This window comes from Acinonyx jubatus, chromosome F2, assembly GCF_027475565.1.
Source record: "Acinonyx jubatus isolate Ajub_Pintada_27869175 chromosome F2, VMU_Ajub_asm_v1.0, whole genome shotgun sequence".
Classification (NCBI taxonomy): domain Eukaryota; kingdom Metazoa; phylum Chordata; class Mammalia; order Carnivora; family Felidae; genus Acinonyx; species Acinonyx jubatus.
Genome location: NC_069394.1, coordinates 69,618,834 through 69,631,584, shown reverse-complemented (window position 1 = coordinate 69,631,584; position 12,751 = coordinate 69,618,834). Strand labels below are relative to the sequence as shown.

Genomic DNA, 12,751 nt, shown 5'->3' with positions numbered 1-12,751 from the left:
AAGAAGAAGGGGTATGCTTCAAAATGCTTTCTAAGGAAGGGTCTTGCAAATTGGGTCCTGAAATAAATTCAGTGGCTCATGAATACTTAAAACTCCTAACACGATAAATAAAAATGAGAATACTCCATTTCCTAAGAGTTAAGTGCTATTTGATAAAACTTTTCTGTGGGATATACATACAGTATAAAGCCTTTTTTTTTTTTTAACTGCAGCTCATGTTCAAAGAAGCTGAAAAGTCATTACTCCCAGGTAACCCTGCTAACATCCCCTTGTATTCCCACCCTGTTGAGAACAAGTGAAAGCCTACAGAAATTAAGAGTATGCCCTCAAGTAATGACAAATCTTTAAGATTACTAAAGAATGTCTTTTATGCTTTTACAAATTCACAAAAGAAATGATACCAAAATTCTTACCTAAAACTTCCTCATAATCAACAAGATCAAACCAGACGACAGCTACTGATGTCCAGACTCCCAGCAATGCAATGACCATAAACCATGTGAAAAATGAACTTCCAGAAAGTCCTCCTTTCTTCCCATTTTTATGTCCTCCATGCTTTGTATCTGTTTAAAAATAAAGCAGATGAACAATGTCATTATACAAGATGACACTTTATTAAACACCTCTTTTTCCTGAATTATTTCTCCAGTAATTTGAAAGTGTTTACATTGGTAAATCATTTCAAAAACAGTTTTCACTCAAATTCTCAGAACATGTTATGTAAAATGAAGATTTTGAAACAGAAAAGATTCTGTTTAGACCCAACACCACATATGTAAAACTCTGACTTAGAAGTAATGAAAGAAATAAACAACTCGTTGGCTAACAATTTTTTAAAAATAAAATTTGATATAACATGTGTATTATATTATGTGCAATACATATAATATGTATACCTTCCTTCTAAGTTCTTTACCCAAACCACCTAAATATAACCTCCCCCCAGGGCGCCTGGGTGGCGCAGTCGGTTAAGCGTCCGACTTCAGCCAGGTCACGATCTCACAGTCCGTGAGTTCGAGCCCCGCGTCAGGTTCTGGGCTGATGGCTCAGAGCCTGGAGCCTGTTTCCGATTCTGTGTCTCCCTCTCTCTCTGCCCCTCCCCTGTTCATGCTCTGCCTCTCTCTGTCCCAAAAATAAATAAACGTTGAAAAAAAAAAAATTTGATATAACATGTATATTATATTATGTGCAATACATATAATATGTATACCTTCCTTCTAAGTTCTTTACCCAAACCACCTAAATATAACCTCCCCTAAAGTTCAGTGCCTATCAACGATTTCATGAAATCCTATAGAAATATGGCCAAATCCTTTTCTCTGACCCACTTAGTGTCTGTAGAATCTTAAAACGCCTCTTAATGGTCACAGAAAATATCTCCCCCCACAATGGCTCCATATTCTTATCCAGAGAAGGACAGAAGAAGGAACAAGACTATTTAGAGCAAAGAGAGGTCAAGGAAGAAGGGAAGCAAAATAGTACAATTAGTCCCCCTCTGTGACAAGATCCACTGGGGTCTAAGGAAGCAGGAAAAGGCTCATCATGCACAATCCAATCGGTCTCAATGCAGGAAACAGCTTTGTCAACTCTGTCCGCTGAGTGTCATGTATCACATCTCGTGTGTTAAATACACCTTCTCTTTTGGAAATATTCTTACAGCCCAAAGTAAACAAACAAACAAAACATGATAGTCAAGTGACACGGAGAGAAAATGGACAACACTGTCCTTGAAAGAAAGGACCACGGTATTCAAATTTCTCTTACAAAGGAACATAGTAAATACTATTAAAAGGATAGGTCGTATTCCCATATGCCCTTGAGAAAAGGAAAAGTCCAACCAGGGAGTAGAGCAGGACACTGTCTTCTCTTTGTGGCACGCGGGTCATGCATTTTAAAGGGCTTCCACGCGCACAACTGCATGTGACTCTCACAGAGGTCTTGTCAGTGTATCTCGAGAGGGCATTTCTGGATGTCTGTAAAGAACAATTCTTTATCCTGTGCAATTGTGCCTCACACTGCTGGGCAGCTGGCATCCCTGGTTTCCTTGGGTCCCAAAGGTAAGGAGCTCCCAGTGATTATGACAAACAAAAGCACCGCCAATGACCCTACAAGGGTGATGCCTGGTTCAGAACCACGGGGGGTAAGGACAGGAATAATCAACGCTGTTTTATAGAAAAAAGTTCAAATGATTCACCAGGACAAGTTGGGTAGAGCTAGGAATTAAATCTGACTTCCACGGTCCTGAGTTCCTTGATCCATACGGTTGAACCAAATTACAGGATTTCAAAAAAAACAAAACAAAAAACAAAAAAACAAAAAAAAACCGCACTAGCTCTAATCTAGAACCTGCTTTCTGATTCCTAAATCCAACTCTCATTAAAGAATGCTGGTAGTAGTTTTCCAATGGCTCAAATCAAGAATATACTGCCAAATCTTCTAGAAGAAAAAAAATGAAATGAAAATCTTATTAAAAGGATAATTTTTTTTAAATAAACCACTAGATCAACTTTTCAAAAGGGGCCACAAAAACTAAATCAGTCTGAGAAAGTGAGAGTGTATGTGTGTATACACACTCAAATACATATATTTTTTCTAGATATCCATATTTAATTATGTAAAATTATGACTAAATAAGACAAATGTCATTCTTAAAAAAAAGTCAATTTTCTTTTCTTATGTTCTTTAACATTAGGACCAGATTTATAATCATATGGTGAATTCACAAAAGAATACTTACCAAATAACATATGACCATCTACTATTTCTTATACGATTATTAGAAGTCTCCTAAAAGCTGGCTATCTAAAAACATAATGTATACTTTTTCAAATTCTCTCCGGCATAGATTATAATGCTACATATTAAATGCACTTAAAACAGGCTTTCCTGTTTCATTACCTGAACACAGCCATGGGAGGGGGAGACTGGGTGAAAACTTCAGAAATGTTGGTGGGTGAAAATGATGATTTCTGATATTACTGAACAATATAGAGCATCACTAAAATTTTAAAAAAATAAGAGAAAAAAGTGAGGACAGAGGAGTACCATAGATACACCAGCAGTGTTGTGTGTTTATTAAACTTCTATACATATGAAGACTTTTCAAAAAAAAAATAATGTTTATTTTTGAGAAAGAAAGAGAGAGAGAGAGAGACAGACAGACAGACAGACCATGAACGGGGAAGGGGCAAAGAGAGGGAGACACAGAATCCGAAGCAGGTTCCAGGCTCTAAGCTGTCATCAGCACAGAGCCCAACGTGGGGTTTGAACTCACAAACCATGAGATCATGACCTGAGCAGAAGTCAGACGCTTAACCAACTGAGCCACCCAAGAGCCCCATGAAGACATTTTTAATGCTGTATAGGGGTACCTGGATGGCTCAGTTGGTTGGGCGTCCAGCTTTGGCTCAAGTCATGATTTCATGGTTCATGGGTTGGAGCCCCATGTCGGGCTCTGTGCTGGCGGCTCAGAACCTGGAACCTGCTTCAGATTCTGTGTCTCCCTTTCTCTGCCCTATACCCACTCATACTCTGTCTCTCTCTCTCTCTTCCTCTCTCTCTCAAAAGTAAATAAACATTAAAAAAAATTTTTTTAATGCTGTATAAAAAAACTTTTATTTCTATATTCATACAAATATATGCACGTATACTCTCATTTATATAGAATACTAATTATAATAAGAAAAATGCCTTCTGAAATACGCATTTACTGCCAAATACGGATTTATAATTTAAAATGAGTTTGTAATGAAATTGTTAATGAAACAAAATAATTACTTGGATTCAAAGATCAATTCTATGTCCATTTCTCTTTCTTAAAGCAGAAATGAAGGAAAATTTCTAAGATTCTCAAAACTAAAGTATCACTTAACCAAGTTAATTCAGTAAATACTCATCTAAGTTACTGACCTGCAACACTAAATATAAGTAAAAGCGCAAAAAGTGTTTTTAAAAAAATCATATAAATGCGTGCACCACAGCAGAGCTAAGGGATGGGGGGGAGGGAGAGCCAAACACAGTAAAGAACATACTTTATCTACAGACCGTTTACATTTGTTTTAAAAATGAGGCTAACAACTTTGATCACGTGTCCTAACTTACTGCAAAAAACTAACGAATATACTTTACAGACAACCTCACCTGAGTCAAAGCAACAAAGTGCTCAAAGAAATTAGAAACCAACAGTGCTGATGGAAGGCAGGCCTGTAGGAGGTATGAAAACCAGCAGCAAGATAAAGAATTTGAAAAGAATACATGGCAGGGGGCTATTCCCCTTGAACTGTCCTTAAAACAATCTTACGAACAAGGGAATAATGACCATCAAATTGAGTCTGTCATTAAAATAATATTTTGAACTGTTTAAGAATGCAAAAAATGGGGGTGCCTAGGCGGCTCAGTCAGTTAAGCGTCCAACTTTGGCTCAGGTCATGATCTCACAGTTTGTGGGTTGGAGCCCCGTGTCGGGCTCCATGCTGACAGCTCAGAGCCTGAAGCCTGCTTCTCTCTCTCTGCCCCTCTGCTCACACTCTGTCTCTCTCTCTCTCAAAAATAAATAAATGTTGGGAAAAAAAAGCATGCAAAAAATGTACAATAAATCTTAGATTTTTCATTTAAGATACTGTTTATCAAACAGATTAATCACTTTAAAAGAGATAAACGTCAAAAAAAGGGTAAATGTTACTTAGCTAGAATATGAAATTATTAGCAATATTTTATCCATCCTTCATAATGTCAAAAAATTGTTGCTCTAGTATTATTAGTCTTATTGCGGTTAATATTTACTAATTCCATAAAGGAACAAACAGCAAATTATAAAAAGGAGTCTTTCCCAGGACACCTTCGTTAGGAGAATGTTTTAACTGACACCAAATAATACTCCCTTGATATGTCACTTTGAAAATATGGCGTACCTAGTCCCAAAGGGCAGATTAGTTTCTGTCCAATGAACTGAAATAAACACAGTAAGATAAACACTTCAAGAGAAACACCTTAAAGAGACCTGAAATCAGCACTTTGTCCCAAAGCTATTTCTAGTAGTCAACCCTATTTTCTAAGATCAGAATAAATCTGAGAGTGTTCATTTCATTTTCTGACTCATGATTCCACCTGTAGTCCCTGTAGTCCCAGGGATTTTGTTAATGGAGGTTAAGAATATGGCAAGAACTGTGGGATTCATTTTCTTCCACACTGACCCACCAAAAGTAATGACCTCCAAATCAGAACACTGTTCTTACTACCAAACACAGAAAATTACCACAGCGAGCAATGAAATGTGTGTCTACAAAACGTGGGCTAGGGACCATAGGTAAATTTTATTGTTCATTTGAGGAAAAAGAAAATAAGACATGCCCAGCACCTGAACAGGGGTCAGTCAGTCACGTAACTGGATTACAACAAACTGGATTACAAATCAACCATGTCCAAGTTTTGCTTTGCATTATGCTGATGATTTCATAAATTTATACATAAGTCCCACACATTTAAAGTTTAAAGAAAAAACATAAAAGCTGTCAAGCAACTCATCAAACTGATTATTTTTTTTATGTTACAAAGCATCATCTTTTGGAAGCCAAGAACTGGTAAATGTGGGTCAGAAGTACCAGCTGATTTTACCTAACTATGCAGATTATGTAATCACCACAGAAACAGGGAGAAATGTCTTCTAAAAGAACTAAAGATACATATTTCATATTCTTCTTCATGGCTGGATGAGGTACTTCATCAGAATAGTCAGGTGACCCATTCTAACCATTTATTTAAAACAGTGGTCAAAGTAAAGATATTCATATTCTCCATACTAATAATAGACTCCTTCCAGTGGCCACTTAGGCAGCTGAGAGTTGGGAGCTGTCTTGGTGTCTTAATATGTCTTTTTTTTTTTCCATAAATAAATTTTTGACATGATGAACTGGGACGGGAAGGTTACAGAAATCTGGGGTCTTAAGATGGGGTTCTGTTTGTGAATGTATGTGCCACAGCAGGACTGCGGTGGCTCTTACCACTCTGCTAGGGTTACCTAATGTAACAAATGAACATATATAAATAAAAAGTCCAAATCAATGTGAAAAACAAAAACATAACGAGCTAATGTAGCTTGCTTTCAACTAAATGGAAAGACATTCTTAACTCACAAACTAAAGCAAAAACAAATATACAAAAATGTAAATTCAACACATTATTTAAGAACCCTTGAAGTTAATGATTCAGTTTAAATACAAAATAAAACACTAGCATCTTTACTTTGCATTTATCACCCGCTTCACAAAAATTAGGTCAGTTTCCACACATGGTAAAGCCTGAGTCAAGCTCTGCCTGCACCAACTAAGTGTGCTCACTAATACAAGACTTACACATGCCTTAGATTTCCTATAATGTCATATGAGATCTAAATCTAACTACACACAATTCTTTGAATTTACTGTAATTATAAGACCAAAGAAGACTGCTTGTACATTTTTCTGAAGTTTTAAAAATGTGGTTTCTGCTTTTACAAATATATAATCTAATATACTAAAAGGTATTCTAAGACACCAAAACATATTCAGATCAAGGACAGATTACTCCAGGAAAAATTAAACTACCATGAAAAGGTGATGTCTCCAGGAGTTCTAAATAGAAAAGATGTAGAAAACGCAGTCGAACAGTCAAAACTATTTTAAAGGTGCACAACTGAAAATAAAGCTAAAAGCTGTCAGCTAGATCCCAAACCACTTTTAACCCAAACAATAAAAATGTACCTTTACCTTCAGCCATTTTGGTTTCTTCAATCCATGAAGAGTATATATGGAAGACAAAAATCGGAGCTATCAGCAGGTATCACGCACGCCAAGTGCCCTTCCCTATACAGCTTCAGACTGGCCGACTGTTCCACGGGCAAGGCCTCTAGAACTGAAATTGGACCTGACTGCAAACTCTGCTCAGCAGTTATTTTTAGAGGCCCCTTCCTCATGGCCAAATACCGCTAATCACTCAGGCTGAAATGCTCTCCTAACAATGCGACAGCCTTTCTCCCACTTACGGGATTCCTTTCTCGGTTGGTGCTGTCTCCCAACTCCAAACCTTAAAAAAATTATGCATGCTGGACAAAATGAAATGGAACAGAGTGTGTTGCCAGTTCTGTTTCTGTTTTCTTGGAGTCAGTCTCGAATGGTTTTAGCCTAAGGACCGAATCATTCAAAACTGAAACAGGCCTTGCTGGAACATGTGGCCCCATGCTGAAACCAGCTTGATTTGGCCCTTCAGGGTCTAATCAAATGCCTACATGGAAAGACCATTACTTAGTTTGTTTGAATGAAACAGAAAACTAAATGGTAAGAAATTAATTAATGCTCTAGAATTCTGATTCACAGGTATGATCATTCTAAGTCTAATTCCTAATGCAGCAAAAGTAAAAAAAAAACAAAAACCAAAAAAAAAAAAACAAAAACGTATTTCCCCAGAGAAGAAGGGAGAAGGAGCTGGAAATGAAAGCATGGAGGGAAGATAGGCAGGGGAGGAATGGGGGAGAGGGAGGGCCAATAGGCTGGAAGGGAGCAGGCAGGGAAAGAAGGAACTCTGAAGCGTGGCAACAGTGATCCAGGAAACAGGACCTCAGAGAAAATACTGGAAAGAGAGTGTGCAACTGTCTTCTGATTTTTTCCACTTCCTTCCAATCCCAACTCCACATAGTCCCTTCTGGGAAGTAAAACCAGCCCAAAGGTGCTACCATTTATTCACTGATTTAAAATTAGCGGTTCACAGAATTCATCAGAACTCTGATTAGTACATTAAATTAATTTAGCACAAATAGCATCGAGAGCAAGGCGGCAACCTTTATTTATGAGGGTTTAATTTTTTTTTCCTTCACAATTTTTGCTTCACAAGCAAATTAAACATTTAAATGTTCTAAAGAGGAGTCAGTCGCCTATGGTCCCAATATTTGATGGCCAAGAGCTGAAAAGAGTGAACAAGGCGTCAGGGCAACTGAACAAAACTGCTGAGCGTCCCAGGTGTCCTCTGACCAAGAGCCATTTCCTCAAAGATCCGTCCTGCTAAAGTGAGTGAGTGCTAAAATGTTACATGACAGTGAATCAGTTGTTGACAGGGAATTAAGAAGACCCGCCACCATACAAATTTATTTGACAAATATTTCGGAGGTTTTCTTTTGTTTTCAGAGAGAGGAAGAGTGACAAGAGACCCATCCTGGGGCCACAGGAAACCAAGCCACTATACTCACATGGTAGGTAGCCCATTTCAGACTTAAGAAACCCGGATTCGATTCCTGGCTTCCTCACTGACTTTGATTTGGGGAAAACATCAAACTTGGGGGCCTCAATTTCCTTGCCTTTAGAATGCGTCTTGGCATTAAACCAGGCGTGCAAGTGTTTGTTGAATTCATCCACGTGACATGTTTCCAATGAATCAGTTGGGACACATGCACAAGCCCCCACCCCTCCAATCCCAATTCTGTTTCATGACACCAGCCTGCCACCACTGCTGCCCAAGCTGCCGGAGTTCCCTCTCTCCCTTTATGGGCCTGCACCAAGGCAGCCGCATTCTGAATTACAGGTCTGTGGCCAACGCCGAATTGAGATGAGAATCACGCCTACTAAATTCGGGGGTACCTCACCCCTGAGGCTTCTCCAACACAGCTCCAATCATCCCCCTCGACAAATGTTCATCACACACATTGACACAATCTTCTCCTTCACCTTTTACAAGTTTTACAGGTTTTTAAGAAAAGGTCTTCCCTCCCTAGTGGCACAATAATGGCACACCTGCTATTTGAGATAGGGTGGACAGGCTAAGTCTGTGAAGTAACATGTAACCTGTCTTCTTCCTTAAGGAAAAAGAAATTCTGAATTCCAAGTTACTCTCACTTATAATAAACACAACTTATTTTTATGACAGGAAATATTTACGAAAAGTTTAAAAATAAATTCATGTGCATATAGAAAATCACAGTTTTAAAACCCTGGCAATGACAACTAAAGTCAAACTAAAGTCATAAATTATTCCTCATAATCAATCGCTGCTGGGGCTAATAGCAAATTCCTACATCCAGACAAAGATCAAACTCCTAACGTGCTCTGAGACTATTATTATCAGCCTGATGCCACTGGAGACCACAAAAGCCCAGTCTCGTGTCCACGGATGCCAGGCTCTGCCTGCTTCCAAAACATGCCAGGGGAAATCCATGAGACTGTTCACGGGTCCCAAGGACTACTTCCCTCCCCTCACCCAATCAGCTTTCATTCGCAGCAGTGGCTCTCGGGAGCACATCACAGTCACCTGGAGGGCTTGTCAAAACACAGACTGCTGGGCCCACTCCCAGAGTTTCTGAGCCTCTGGGGTCCGAGAACGTGCATTTCTAATAGGTTCCCACCCGGGTGATTGGAGGCAGCTGGTGCCGGGACCACACATGAAGAGAACCATTGCCCGGCTTCCCGTGCTAGCCAGCTCTGATTCTCAGGCTCTGGAGGAGGAGGAAAGCAGGGCTTGCTTTGACCAGTTTGCAGAGCGTCATTTCCTCACCCCCTAAAAAAGAAACAGCAACAAAACCCTCTTCCTCTGAGGCCCATGCTGTCCAGTTATACTGCCCTCCAACCTGCCTCCTCACTGCCATCGACCACCTGCGGTGCTCTCTCCCCTCAGTGACGTACTCACCTGGAAACCAGCCAGTACCGTGTGATGTCAATGTCCACCTGTGTGGCAAATGTGACCAGTTCTCTTTCCTTCATTTCTTCACCCCCAGTGACCTTGCTCCCCTCCATCCTATAGCCAACATTCATTCATTCATTCATTCATTCATTCATTCATTCATTTAAGGCGGAGAAGGGGCAGAGAGAAAGGGAGAGAGAGAATCCCAAGGAGGCTCCACACTGTCAGTGCAGAGCTCCATTCACGGCTCAAACTCACCCACTGTGAGATCAGGACCTGATCCGAAACCAAGAGTCGGATGCTTAACCAACTGAACTACGCCCCCCCAACATTTATTATTATATCCCTACCAGGGCTCTTGTGATAAACCCACCCTAATTCACCTGTCTAATGGCATCTTCATCCTTGTTGAGGTATCTCTGTAGCTTCCCTGGCACAACCATCTTGACAGATTCTGTAACCTTGCTAAGAAAGCTCTGTTGGCTTGAGTCTATCATGAGAACTGCAGGATAGCCAAAGATACCAAAAATCTGTTTCTTCAAACACACACACACACACACACACACCCCTCATCTACATATAGTCTCCACAGCAAACATGAGCAACTTTTTTGAAATCTAATTATTAAATAGCCAGTATTACAGACAGAACTCCTCAGACATTGAGTGAAATCTACTTGCACACACCCTCCTGAGCTAGGGAGCACCACCTCTAAATGCGAAGGTTTAGGCTGTCCCCAGTATGTGACGCACAGAATAAAAACATCCACTCGGATCACACACCCTCCTATTTTTCCAGCTCGTTTACTCAACAACTTCTTCTTGGATCCCATAGTTCTCTTGCTTCTACTTTCTTCTGAACTCCTCCTCGCCTGCTGCCTTCACATCTTTCCATGTTGAGAGTCCACAGTTCATCAGTTAAGTCACTCCCTGACTCACTAAAGCCTTTGCTCCTCAATCCATTCGTTGCCATCAATCCACCATAACGGTCTCCCTGGATGAACACAATCACTCACCCTTATCCACGACTGTTAAGGGCAGCAAGGGACACCAAAAGAAATCACGCACAGGACACAGTGGAGCGAATCCCAACGGGCCCTCAGGGCTGCCTGTCAGTCCTGCACACATCTCTGAAACACTCCCTTTCCTGTTCTCCAGAAGGACTATTTCAAATATCTCTGCCCCTCAAGAATCCTATTTTCTCATACTCAGAAAACGCCATAGCCTCTTATAGCACAGAAGACAGAAGCATCAGCAGGAAACCGTCAGGACTGCACTGCCACCCATCACAAACCTACATTCACCAGCATCCACTCTGTTTTCCTCCCAATTCCTCAGCTACCTCACCCTCCTTATCCTTTCACTCTCTGGTACTGTCAGCCTTTCTGCCTTTACTACATCTTCCCTCAAGCCCAGAGTGAGCCCCTGCTTTCTCCTTCCCATCATAGATGAAATTCTCAACAGAGCTATGATTTCACTGCTTTCATTTTGTGATGGCCCACTCACTCCTTACACCCTGTACGTAGGCTGCGATGTAGCTTCTGCACAGGGCAGTCACTCTAATGTGACGCCAATGACTTCCATGTTGCTGAATCCAATGGAGTATTTTCAGTCCTCATCTAACTTGCCCTCTCAAAGGAATTCTTCCTCCTAAAACATTCTCTTTCCTTGCTTGACTTTTTCTGATTCTTCATCTCGTATTTCTTCTACCTTTCTGAACTTTCTACTTCTCAATCTCCTTTGCTACTTCATTCTCCTCTAGTTGACTTTCAAATGTGGAAATTCCATATGCCTTGCTCCTATGCCATCTGCCTAGTTGACTAATGCATCCATAGGCTTAAACTTTCCTCTCCTTTTAGGTTCAAATGTATCTGTCTACTCAATATCCATTTGAATCCGTATGGAAAACCCAAACTCTGCATACACACAACTGAACCCATGATCTTTCTCCTCTCCTCTCTGTCCAAATCTCAGGAACACTTCCATCAAAAGCCAGCTGCTTAAACCAAAAACTTGGCATTCATCCTTGACTTCATCCTCTTCCTTTTCCCAAATACCCATCTCTCAAGTCAGAGTCTCCCTAGCAGACTGTTGCAAATGGCTTACACCTATGCCAAGACGTGAATTCCCCTCAGCCCCTAGGTCATCCTTGCCTATTTACCCTGGCATGATATTTTAAAAAACCATTTATATGTGCCATGACATAAAAGAAGTGGAAAATTGTGTCTCAAACCACCCATAGTTCTGCCCCTCTACTGAGACCACCCAAATCCATGTTACCATCATCTCATAGGCTACTACAATACTTTAACATACTTTCCCTGCTCTATACAGCAGGCACAATAATTTTTTCAACCCGATTATATCATTACCCTTTTTTAAAAAAAAACCTATTTTTCTTAGGGGTTCACACTGTTCTTAAGATAAAATAAAAATCTTTGATGTGGCCTATAAGACTCTATGTGACATGGCCCCAGCCAACCACTCTGGCTTTCATTTTGTGTCACTTCCTATGGCTGTGTATGTTCCAGATACAAAACACTCACCCTGCTCTGGTCCTGCATAGGCCATGCCCTCTTCCTGAATGAATGTCAACACTGGGTTACCACCACATAGTTGCCCCCAGCCCAGCTATCTACTGCTTTTTCTTCTTAAATCCCACCTCTTCAAGGAGGCTTTCCCATAACACTGTGATGGCATTTTCTTTTTCTTTCTGTTTCTCTTTGTTATTATGATTATTATTTTCTCTTTCCTCATGAGAAGTGTACTCTTTAATCTCCATCCCCTATTTCACTCACTGCCCCACCTACCTCCCCTCTGGTAACCATCAGTTTGTTCTCTATAGTTAAAAGTCTGTTTCTTGGGGGTGGCTAGGTGGCTGAGTCGGTTAAGTGTCCAACTCTTGATTTCAGCTCAGATCATGATCTCACAGTTCATGATTATCGAGCTCCACTTTGGGCTCTGTGCTGATAGCCCGGAGCCTGCCTGGGATTCTCTCTCTGCGCCCCTCCCCACCCCGTGCACGCAAGTTCTCTCTCTCTGTCTCACAATAAATGAATATACATTTTTTAAACGAAGACTTTTTCTTGGTTTTTCTTTTTCCCTTTGCTCAT

At 40.5% G+C, this 12,751-nt stretch overlaps 1 protein-coding gene across 11 annotated transcripts in view; it reads right to left on the bottom strand.

Annotated features, from left to right (window-relative positions):
* The window catches only part of ASPH (aspartate beta-hydroxylase), a 222,546-nt gene that overhangs the window by 182,098 nt on the left and 27,697 nt on the right, over nucleotides 1–12,751 (bottom strand). For 8 of the 11 annotated variants that reach the window (XM_027042929.2, XM_053208017.1, XM_027042930.2 and 5 more), the window contains exon 2: nucleotides 414–563. In XM_027042929.2, the coding sequence (XP_026898730.1) occupies nucleotides 414–563 (150 nt within the window). Of the gene's footprint in view, nucleotides 1–413; nucleotides 564–6,743; nucleotides 7,103–12,751 lie in introns of those variants that run through there. The other 3 variants (XM_015070919.3, XM_053208013.1, XM_053208015.1) reach the window with 3 other exon arrangements.